This window comes from Dama dama, chromosome 18 (assembly GCF_033118175.1).
Source record: "Dama dama isolate Ldn47 chromosome 18, ASM3311817v1, whole genome shotgun sequence".
Lineage (NCBI taxonomy): Eukaryota > Metazoa > Chordata > Mammalia > Artiodactyla > Cervidae > Dama > Dama dama.
Window position 1 is genome coordinate 48,914,609 of NC_083698.1, and position 12,542 is coordinate 48,927,150.

Below are 12,542 nucleotides of genomic sequence, written 5' to 3' on the forward strand. Positions count from 1 at the left end.
GTCTTAAAAAGGTAGGAAATTCGGCCTTGTGCAACAAAATGGATGAACTTGGAGGACATCATGCAAAGTGAGAAAAGCTAGTCACAGAAGGACAGATAATACATGATTCTACCTGCATGAGGCAGCTAAAGTAGTAAAATGCATAGAAGCAGAAAGTAGAATGATTGTTACCAGGACCTGGGAGGAAGGAGAAATGATGAGTTGCTGTTCAATTGGCATAAAGTTTCAGTCACGAAGAAGAAAAGATTCTAGAGATCTTCAGTACTACAATGGGCTTATAGTTAACAACACTATGCTTACACTAAAAATTTTGTTAAGAGGGTAAATTTTATGTTATATACTTTTTATAATGAAAAAGGAAGTAAATAATCCAGAAAATATTGTTAAATTTTTGAAAGCACGTGGCTAAAGTCTTGGACTTTACTGTGAAGCTAGAGGATAACCATTTTAAGGTCAAAGAACTCTGAAAATCTAATGATCCTCCCCAAGAAGGAGTAAACATACCCTGATTCCCAACCATAAGATTTTATTTAAGACTGTTTTCTTCCTGCCTTTTTTCTATGCATTTTTTTTAATACTTAGGAATCACAATCACACAGAATATTCATATTTTTGAAAATTAACATGGGACTGTTCAGTTGGAGTATATGGTTGGGAATTAGGGATGTATTTACTCCTTCTAGATATGGGGGCTTCCCTGCTGGCTCAGTTGGTAAAGAATCTACCTACAATGCAGGAGATCTGGGTTCGAACCTTGGGTTGGGAAGATCCCCTGGAGAAAGAAATGTCAACCCACTTTAGTCTTCTTGCCTGGATAATCCCATGGACAGAGAAAAGCCTGATGAGCTACAGTCCATGGGTCGCAAGAGTCAAACATGACTTAGTGACTAAACCAGCACCACCGTGACTAGATATGAAGGGATTACGAATGATTTCTTTACTCTTTTCTCAAATATATATTTAAAAAATTATAATACAACTATGGAGGGAAAAACCATACCTAATGCAGCTTGACTAAACCAATAATTTAGTCATTTTTTGGACACTTGTCAAAGTGAAATTTATCTTTAACACCCTGAAGGAGTGAATGCAACATGCTCCAAACCAAAAATGTGTCTCTTCACAGGGAGAGCCTTGAGATGGAGGTGTGGCATACTAAGAGCACATAAGCACTCATTAACTTAATCTGTGTAAAGTAATGGATCACTGATAGAAATGTACCCCTCCTTGTCAGGCTGAGCAAGAACAGGGCAGGTGGGAAAGCACATCTGTAGGGAAAGCAGAAGAAAACAACTGAAGCTAAAAATCCATTAAACAATAGATAGCAGTACAATGTAACAATACAAGATATAGAACCTAGCTGGCCCTTCACTGGTCCAGCATTACATGGTGAAGGACAGTGAAGCCTGGCGTGTTGCGGTCCATGGGGTTGCAGAGTCGGACACAACTGAGAGACAGAACAACAACAACGTGAGTGAAATTTTCTTTAAAAAACAGAGAAACTCTTTAAATTCAAAACCCCTATTTTAAGCACAGTGAATGGGAAACTCCTCTAATGACTTTAAGCTTTGTCTTTTTGAACTGTGTACCCAGGTCTTGAAAATCACCAGCATGATTAAGATCCCAAGACCCCTCATCAAACTCCAAAGAGGTGACCAGTAGGCACATGATCAGTGCGCTGTAGTGAGAGACCAGAGGGGAAGAATGATTCTGGGATGGGGAGATACACACTTCCCAGTGGTCATTTATAACGGTGGGGGTGAAGGATGAGGAGGATGGCCTATTGGAAGGAACTATGAAAAAATGAAAAGACAAGTTGGATTAGATCATAAGCAGTCCTGAAGAACTATCCAAGGAGTTGACACCTTCTGTAGGGCTGGAGACACAGCTGCACTTCCTCGGGAAGGGAGTAACACAATTTGATGGCAGTATGAGTCTATGGGGTGCTTCCTCCTTATACTCTGCTGCAATCTAAAGCTTTAGAAATCATGTTTGTAATCAAACAACTTTGAGGCTCCCCTTCAGAACAGAAATCCACAACTTTGTACTATTGTTATTTATTTCTCAGTCCTGTGGTGTGGTTAGGAGCAGTACTCTCTATTCTTCATGTTTGCAGGTGAAGAGCGTTCCTAGGAATAACCCTCCTGGAGTAAATAACTAATACTTATCACTGGAAGTTGAAATATTAACTATTCTTACTGGGGTTGGAACTAAACTAGAAATCTATGGAAGGCAATTCATAGTTATCATAGTTGGTATTTTTTCTCTTTCCAAGTAGGCTATAATTGGGTAAAACAGCATGTATATACTGAAAATTCCAGGGGTAGGCCACTGAAAACTTCTTGTGAAAGAGAAAAAGAAACTATGGAAGTAACTAAGACCCTGAAGAAATGTGGATTGTCCACAGGAATTGAGTGCCTTGGGAAGGGATGTGGCTGCCATCATTTGAAGGTTCGTGCCTAGGCTGGTCTGCCACCTGGTGGGATCTGGCGGACAGTGGAGGGAGATGTTTAAGCACTGGATAACCCAGAATCAGTTCAGGCTCTGTCATTTACTTGTGGTATAACCAACAGCAGATTACTTAACCTCTCCAAACCTGTAGTGCGCTCTTCTATGTGGCAGGGATAAAAGTATCACAGTGTCATTATGAAAAATAAATGAGATGGTATATGTGGTTCAGTTAGCACTGTGCTTGCCACATAGTAAACATTAACAGACACCAATAATAAACATAACTTTCATAGTATCATGAAAGATTTAAGCTTAAAATCTGGGAGGTGTCCCACATGACATTTAAAGTCCCTTCTTACTAAAAGAATCTTAAGTGTTTACATCCTCCATTGATGTCTCATTAGAATTAAGGCTATTCTCTGCCTGAAAAGGCACCCCCCCACACACACACACACATATGCATGTGTGCACACATGCACATTTGTGTGTGCATGTCTACTAAAGTATTAGGAAATAGTCCCAACAAACAGAACATGTATAAAAGATATTACTAGCAGTCTGCGTAAGTACACATGTACCAGAGGTTTGTGATTAACTCTGCACATAGGAAATGGCAACCCACTCCAGTACTCTTGCCTGGAAAATCCCATGGACGGAGGAGCCCAGTATGCTACAGTCCATTGGGTCGCAAAGAGTCGGACACGACTGAGCGACTTCACTTCACTTCACTGCACATGAGGTCAGTGATTCAGGGGGCTTTTTCCCCATAGAAACATCAATAATGAGGAGGATCTGGAAACAAGTTTTCTCCTCAGCACAATCATCAACAAAGCAAAGTGGTGGAGAAGCACTTTATTCCCATGCCCTACTGATTTAATGACTGGACGCTAGAGTGAAATCAAATATTCTCAACTTGTTCTAATTATTTTCACTTTTATAAGACTTCTATTTTGAAACTAGAATACTAGTTGACTGAGTCAAATTCTTCCATGGCAGCTGTAAACCATTTCTTAGGGCTCTTACTACTCTTCTGGACGCTCAACCATTTAAGACCATTATCTAGAATTAAATGACAGCTTCAGTTATGTCTAACCAACAAGCATTGTTCCAAGGATTGCTGCAGTTTTCTAGCCTGTGTCTCAGGATGATAAGGCTTAGGCTGGTATAACTGAAAAAGTTAAGACTCAGGTCCCATACTTGAAGAGTTGCCAATAAGCCAAATATCAATAATTTTAATGATTTACAATCATATGGTACGCTCAAGTATTTTCAAAGAACTTCAAATATATTATCTCACTTGATCTTTATCACAGAACATAGGAGAGGCTTATTATTCTTTTTTTTTAGGAGAGGCTTATATTTTTATCTTCACTTGGAAGACAAGGGAAAACTTTGAGTTCAGAGATGCTAAACTCAAGATCCCACAGCTAGTGAATGACAGAATCAGAACTAGAACCCAAGTTTTTGTCTCAGAATCTAGGACTCAATTGCCCAATACTGTTCGTAAAAGAGACTTATGTGTGCTTATAAAATAGCTATGTAGTTAGAGAATGGCATTCAATAAATATTAACCGATGACCTAAGTTTACTGTAATTCAGGATAATATTTTCATGATTAGTTTTACATTTTAATTAAACTTGATAATACATTTTTAACTTATCTGAAAAGATATTAAATAGATACATGTTTTATACCACCCTATATACAATACCTAAGTCTACAAATACTACGCTGCTCATTATCTACTGAAACTCCAGTGGATAAATATATCCTTCTGCAAATGTGGCACTGTGCACCCCTCTTCAATTTCCTGTTTTGTGAAAAGATGACCATGATCTGAATTAAACCTTAAGAATAATAGAGATCACCTATCTCTGTCATTCTGGAGATCAACAAAGTAAATTAAATCAGGTAACTCCATAAGTCATCACACAGGCACACATACACACACCCCAAACCCACCCTTTTGCTACAGTACTGCAACAAAACAAGAAAACAGCCTTATTTCGTCATTTTTCACCAACATAAATTTTCATTACACATTCTGTCAAGAAAATGGTCTCGTTGTACCTGATGTGAACTACAGGAGGTTTCCTAGAGATCAAAATGTGCTTTATAATATCCAGAAACAGAAAATGGCCCTCAGCAATGAACCTATCATGGAGCGGGTACTCAAATACAGGTAATTCATGAACACACACTCTCCTTCTGAATAAAAGATTATAGAAATATCCTCTGCCATGATTTGTCTCCCTTAAAATCAAATTGACAAAAAAATACATGGGAAATACTGCATATTTATAAATTGATCACTCTTGTGCTTAATAAGACAAATATTTCCTATTAAAATAGCAGTCACAAGTCATAAGGAAACTACTCCATACTGTGAGGTTTTCCTCATTATTTGCTGGCCAATACTGATTAATTATCATTTACTCATGGGCTTTCCTGATAGCTCAGTTGGTAAAGACTCTGCCTGCAATGCAAGAGACCCTGGTTTGATTCCTGGATGGGAAAGATCTGCTTTGAGAAGGGCTAGGCTACCCACTCCAGTACTCCTGGGCTTCCCTTGTGCTCAGCTGGTAGAGAATCTGCCTGCAATGCGGGAGACCTGGGTTTGAACCCTGGGTTGGGAAGATCCCCTGGGGAAGGGAAAAGCTATCACTCCAATATTCTGGCCTGGAGAATTCCATGGACTGCATAGTCCATGGGGTCACAAAGAGTCTGACACAACTGCATGACTTTTATTTCACTTCACTTATGGAGGCACAGAATTTCATATTAGTCATTTTTTTTACCACTGCTATTCACAGCAAGGTTCATTTCTTGAGTTTGTTCTAAGTAAGACCATAACTGATGATGTGCAATTCCTATCAAATGCACATCCTTGGGGATCTCCATATTTTGCCAATTTCAGGCTTCCTGACCTGGCTTGCCTAAGCTAGATCTATCAATTTACCTTTACTATAAGAAGCCCGAGAATGGGCCCCAAGGCCTCTTGAATGTAGCTTTTGCCTAAAAATGAGGCCAATAAGCATAGCCTATGCAGGGCCTCAACCAAAATTCATTGGTTGCAATTCAGTCTTTTTAGAACTGGGTGTATTTAAGACATGACATTGTGGTCACCACATACTCTCTGCTCTCATAACGAGCTCCTACGGGGATTCCACCGACTCACTTTTGGCACATGAGGATTGAATTCCACAGCTCTATGAATGGCCTCTACCGCATTCATCTCTGCTGTGCTCAGCCCCCGCCGAGAAGCAGCCTCAGGAGAGAATCTGAAAAGCAGAAAGACAAACACCATCCAGTTGGGACCACTGCTTGGGCATTAACCCAGAAAGGCATCCACACATCAAGGGCCCAGAAAAACCACAGCGAGCCAAAGGCATGAGCTCTCCAAACCTCCACTGCATCAGACCTCTGAGAGACCCTTCAGACAGAGGCCAACAAAAACCCCAGCAGAAGCAGAAAGCGTTCTTGTGTCTAATCGCGAAAGGAATTCAATTCAGCTGTCAAGTCTCTCTGTCTAAATAGCTAATCTAAGTTTTCTAGGAGGTACCTGCTTAGGTCAGGGGAGGAGGGAGGACTGACAAGGGCGGACAGTGTAGGAAAAAGAGAAAACTAGGTTACAGAAGAGCGCACTTGGTTAAAAACAGAACTGGGGAGAATTTTAAAGGAGGCTCCCAACCCCATGTCAGTGCTGCGATGGAGGGTTAAGTCTTGCAGCTTCAGCAGCAGGTGAGCCTGCTGGGGGCCGTTCCGGCAGGGGGCGTGTGCATGCCCAAACTGCGGGCAAGACACCTGCCCGAGTGAATGAAAAAAACCAGACCATGCAATCTCTTTCTCACCTCACACCCAGGGCTAACTCCAGAGCTGTGCTTGGCAGGCAGACACCACAGGGGAAGCTGTGACAACCCTGGCCCTGCCCTCCCAAGCTGGAGTCGCTGTGTAGGGAGAAAAGATGTTGCAGTAGGTACTGGCGATCTACAGGATAAAAAAGAATGAAAGAAAATTACTTCGGTCTTGAAGTGCACACACACTGAACAGCAAACCTGTCTGACACAGCAGAGGCTGTGTTCTTTCCCTGGTATCTGCTTTTCAATGCTCCAGAGGGAGTGGATTTGGGACATGTAAGCGTTTATGAACTCAAAACCAGTTAAGCCATCTGTTCTCTTTCACCTGCCAGTCACCTGGTTTATGGAAATTCTCTATGCCATGTCACCTGCCTGAATAAAAAGGGCCAAGGTCCCACCGAGATGGTGACTCAAGGTAAACGAACCCTGGGTGGGGAGTCAGTTTGGAATTGCTGAGATAAAGAATGGGGGATGACCATCCCCTTTTACTGTATTACATCTGTTATGACCACTACCCCATCCTGGACTGCTGGAGGAAGAGGAATATGCAAAAAAAAAAAAAAAAAATGAATCAAAGAAGGCATTTTTGTGTAAGTCTCAAGCAGGCCTTTTGGTATCTGTGGTCTGGCAAAAAAAGAAAAAAAAAAGGAAAAAAGTCACCTCAGAGGCATGGAATTTCATACAAATCCCTCTTTAGGGACCCATTTACCATTACAAGTCCTGGGGATATGCATTCCCTCCTTCTAGTAGTGAAAGGAAAGATCAGCAGGTTTTGGAAAATGCATGCTCATAAGCAGGGGTCTCATAGACTAAGGAAAACTTCCAGAGAAACCCTCAGACACAACACGTCTCCTTTGGTCCAGACCAACACCTAGTACCACCAGGTCACTATCCACTTACTTGTCAGAAACAGCTCTTGCTTTGAGCAAGGCAGCTGTGTAGCATATTGTTGCCGACTTTGGTAAGCTTATATCTGTCAGAGAGAAAAGAAAAGTAGGAGCCGTTATATGTTTGTAGAAACAAACAGCAATAATTTTAAATACACCAGCATTTTAATCATATAAGCCTAATAAAGCATAAGTTAAGAATATATCAATCAATGTATGCAGTACACAGCTGTTTCTTATGTATCTGGGTGGTACGTGACAAACAAGGTAATTCATTTCTCTGTAAGTAATTCATGTTTAAAGCCCACCACACTGTTTGGCAATCATCTTCTGTTTTAAAACGTATATTTTCATATGTTGAGGTTAAGCAGAGAATAGCTATAAACACATAAAATAAATATTACATGAATAGCCTTGATATCAAGAAAGGCAAATAGGACCTCTTTGTTACTTATAAAATTTCTCAAGAGGTATATGAAATACTGAAGTGAAGAAAAAAATATTACCTGGATTTTTAAAAAAATATTAGTATTTTAGTGATAAATCAATTTATTTTAAAAACTATTTTTTAAAAATTTAAATCTGGTTTAAATTTAAACCAGATTTCCTTTGCATTAAGCTTCAAGAAATTTATATTCAGTTTTTTTGTTAACCATGAGAAGAAAAATCTTTATAAAGCTATATACATTTATATATACATATGAAATCTTTATAAAACTATACAATTTTTGTTCATTAAAAACCCATGACAAAGCCCCTTTCAAATTATGAAGCCTAATCTGTTGCCCAGAAGAACAGGTCCTTTTGGTTTGTATAGATAATTTCAGATGGACGAGTGAGGATGGGTACCAGATTCAATTTACAGGGAAAAAAGCACAGAGCGCAACTAAGAGTAGCTAAACTCAAAGAGGGTGGTCCCTTTATGGGGGGCAGATTTATATTTAAATTATGATCTTATTTTGTATCAGAACTGTATTTCTTAAACACTCATAGTAATTTATACTATGGCACAGAAATACTTTCTTAATTCAGACCAGGTAAAAACATGCCATTCTAAGGTGCTACAAAATTCACTCTAGGTTAGAAGAACTCTTAACACTTGGAATTCTCTTCAAGTTTCTTGTAGGGCTGTTTTCAACTTTAGAAGTATGACATTAAAGTAGGAATGAAAAGGAAAGCCCATAACTAAACAAAAGACAGCAGCAGGAGAAAATAATTTCATAAAAGAAAAACAATCTCTCATTCAATAACCAATATTTACCACCAACTCCAGCATGAAGAATTTCTCTTTCAAGGAAATTTCAATGACGTTGATAAAATACAAATAATCAGAGAAAATACCAATACAGAATTGAAAGGGTCAGATGTCTCTGAAATCCTGATCTCATAAGTTATATTCAAACAAAACTTCAGCACCATAAGCACAGTATAAAATGTGCTTGTGACTAAGAAAAAAAAAGGTCAGACACTCATGGATTTGTCTTGTTGTTTTTCCAATATCTAATCATTTAATCACTTCCCAGTAGTGAAGGACAAAGGATCCTGGTGTGCCACAGTCCCTGGGGTCACAAAAAGTCAGACAGGACTTAGCAACTGAACAACAACAGTATGGGAAATCAGTCCAGGAATCAATTGTCTTGTTTGCTAGGGTCCACTTATTGATTGTTATTGTAAGATAATAAAAAAAATTGCAGATAATACATATTCTACTTAAAAGTTTAAACCTTTTTTTTCTTAAGTTTAGACCTTTCACTTAAACATTATCCAAGCCCAGTTTTCAGGCTTCCCAGGTGGCGCTAGTGGTAGAGAGTGAAGTGAAAGTCGCTCAGTTGTGTCTGACTCTTTGTGACCCCATGGACTGTATAGTCCATGGAATTCTCCAGGCCAGAATACTGGAGTGGGTAGCCTTTCCCGTCTCCAGGGAATCTTCCCAACCCAGGGATCGAACCCAGGTCTCCTGCATTGCACGTGGGTTCTTTACCAGCTGAGCCACAAGGGAAGCCCAAGAATACTGGAGTGGGTAGCCTATCCCTTCTCCAGCGTATCTTCCAGACCCAGGAATCGAACCGGCGTCTCCTGGATTGCAGGTAGACTCTTTACCAGCTGACCTATGAGGGAAGCCCTAGAGCTTCCCTCATGAAGAACCCTCTTGCTAATGCACAAGACATAAGAGAAGTGGGCTCAATCCCTGGGTCAGTTGGGAATATCCCCTAGAGGAGGGCATGGAAACCCACTCCAGCATTCTTGCCTGAAGAATCCCATGGACAGAGGAACCTGGCAGGCTACATTTCATAGGGTCACAAAGAGTTGGATACAACTGAAGCGACTTAGCACTCACACAAGCCCTGTTTTCACCCTTCCTAGAGTGATCTGTGTTCCTTCTGTGTCAATCTAGCACCTTTCTATGAAATGGGAACAAAGGATTAGCACTAGAAAGGAGCTGAAACTGAAAATAATGGTCAAAATTATTTGAAGGTGGCAGCACAACAGGAAGCCTCACTTGAAAAACTAAAGAAAACCTGTGGCTAAGGATTTAGCTTCTCAGGGGGAAGGATCAGGTTGTTTTGAAGCAAAGGAACACATTCACCTAGTTGGAAATGAAGAAACATATATATAATTGAGGTGTTCCAGCAGAGTATTAGAGATATCTAATCAAAGGCAGTCTTTAACCCTTTCACTCCTATAGACAAGACATTCACACCTCTGCAACATTATAACTACCATGGTATTTTCCCCATTTAAAAAATGTTTACCCTTATTCCTTCATTGTAGGTGAAGATGTTTGTAGTATATGTGCATGATCATAATACTTAATAAAGAAAAATATATTTTAGTCAGTATCAAATGGGAGAAGGAAAAATATAAATACCACAATTTTCCACTAGTGGCAAGTTTATTTCATTTGTTATCTCGTTAGTATACTATTTGCTTTCACTGTTAAACAAAAATGAAAAACTAGTAAACAATTCTTACATAACTTACTTACATAGTTTCAATACTTTTCTTTTAATTCTGTCAAAGCAAGACATCTATTTGGTAATGGCAATCTGTCTCTAAGGAGGGATGAATCATTATAAAGAAACTGATCCTAAATATCCGTTCAGATAAAGCATCTTGTTCAAACAAGGCTTTCTTTTACAACATATTTTTGCAAATGACACTTATTTCTGACAATATAAATCAAATGCTTTAACATTTTACCTACCCAGCAATTCTACATCTAAGACTTTATCTTAAGGGACGTTTTTATGATTGTGCATGAAGATTTAACCTTAAGGATGTTGATCATGACATTGTTTCTAATAGTATAAAACTGCAAACAGCCTAAATGTCCAATCATAGGAGAAGGAGTAAGGTGCTACACCATCCACAAGGTGCAATTCTGGGCAGTCATTAAGTTGTACGGTAGGTAAGTATTTAATGAGCTGGGGAAGTTTTGCATTATTGTGTACACATCAATAAGTAAAACAAGTTTACAAAAATTATGATTTCACATATTTTAAGAAAAGCATTTATATACAGAGAGATAAAAAGCCTGGAATTATACATATGAAATATTTAGTTTTATTTCTGGGTGCTGGGATTATAGATAATTTTCTACTGCTTATCTGCATTTCCAAAACTTCCTGTGATGTACATGTAATAAGTAAATTTTTTAAAGATAATGATGATGCTAAATAGAAGGATTCTTTTTACTAACTGCCTGAAGCAAGTTCATGGGCAAATACATTGGTAGAGCCAGACACAGACAGCATAAACAAAGGCAGAACTTACACAAAGTGCTGTCAGCCCTGCAGATCTAGAAAATGTATTTACATGCCTTTTAAAAAGCTAGTGTATTCTTTTGCAGTGTGCAATTGTTAACCATATTTTGATCTAATAACTGCCTAACATCTAAATCAGAGGCAGGAACTGCATGTTTTGGCACAGTTTTTAAGAAAAACCATATACACTACCTTTAGGAGAAAGCTAATTACTATGGGCTGCTTGCCCCATAAGCACTGCCTTTTTCATTTTGTAGGGAAAATAAAAGACTGAGACTTGCTGGTTGCTGCCTATTATAATTTTGAAAATTATTATTTTGAAATAATTATAGTGTCATAGGGAGTTGTGAATATAGTATACAGTGTTCTGTGAAGCTTCCCTCAGCTTCCCTCAAATGGTAACAACTCACAAAACTGTATAATGATATAAAAAACCAAGAGACTGACACTAGTATAGTACTATGAAGTCAATTACAGACCTCATTCAGTTTTCACCATTTTTTACATACATTCCTGAGTTTGTGGTTCCATGTGATTTCATCCCAAGGATAGATTCATCTAACCACCACTACTATCAAAACATACAACTTTCCCAAAGGAATTCTCTTATGCTGGCTCTTTATTTGTACCCTTCTCACCCATACCTGTCCCCCAGTGACCACTAATCTGCTCTTTATCTCCATAAATTTGTCTGCCTACTATCATTTTATGCTTTTGCAATCAGGGAAATGAATATAATGCTAAGGGGAACAGAGTGACTAAGAGTAGTGATGAAAATGGTAGTATCAGAAGTTTGAAGCAGGAAATAACACCAAATAAGATGCTTTCCTATACTTCTTATAATTTATTCAGAAATTTTATTTTGAGGAAGAGACTCGAAATTATTCTAAGTCCAATTTGTATGAAGAGACTCTAACTATGCAGTGCTTTTCTGTCTTTCTAAATGGTGTGTAGCTACCACTATTGCCAGAAAGTCTCTTAAAGGATTAGAATCCAAGGAGGAAATGAAAGGAAATAATGAGACATCACATATTTCCATTACTCATTATAGAAAGAAGGAATGCTGATGTTTCTCACTTAAGCAAAGCTGAACTGCTGGTGTTAATTTTCCTTCCACTTCTTTGCTATCTTGTGCTTCATATAGATCCTTTTATGAAAAGGGAAGAACTTTCTCTAAGCATCTTAGGCATGTAAAATCAAACAGACATGAAAGACTTTAATTAAAAGCTACAGTCTTGAACTCCACAGAATTAGAATCATAGCGTATGCACTTTCGTGTCAGGCTTCTTTCATTCCAAATGATATTTCTGAGGTTCACCCACGTGTAGCAAGGATGTAGCATACATCAGTATCTCATTCCTTTTTACTGCTGAGTAGTTTTTCATTGTGTGAATATACCACAATACGTTTATTCTCTTGCTCAGGGCTATTTGGATTGTTTTCCAGTTTTTCACTATTATATAGAAAGCTGTTGTTATCATTCTTATGTATGTTTTTTCTTAATTAAAAAAACCTCATTTTTCTTGGATATATAACTGGAGATGGAATTTAGTCATAAGACAGATAAATGACTGGTAGATAG

At 38.6% G+C, this 12,542-nt stretch overlaps 1 protein-coding gene across 4 annotated transcripts in view; it reads right to left on the reverse strand.

Moving 5' to 3' along the window:
• ST7 (suppression of tumorigenicity 7) overlaps nt 1-12,542 on the reverse strand; it is a 309,424-nt gene that overhangs the window by 84,951 nt on the left and 211,931 nt on the right. For all 4 annotated transcript variants that reach the window (XM_061165296.1, XM_061165298.1, XM_061165295.1 and 1 more), the window contains 2 exons: nt 7,210-7,282; nt 5,631-5,733 (listed from right to left, as the gene is read on the reverse strand). In XM_061165296.1, the coding sequence (XP_061021279.1) occupies nt 5,631-5,733; nt 7,210-7,282 (176 nt within the window). The remainder of the gene's footprint in view (nt 1-5,630; nt 5,734-7,209; nt 7,283-12,542) is intronic.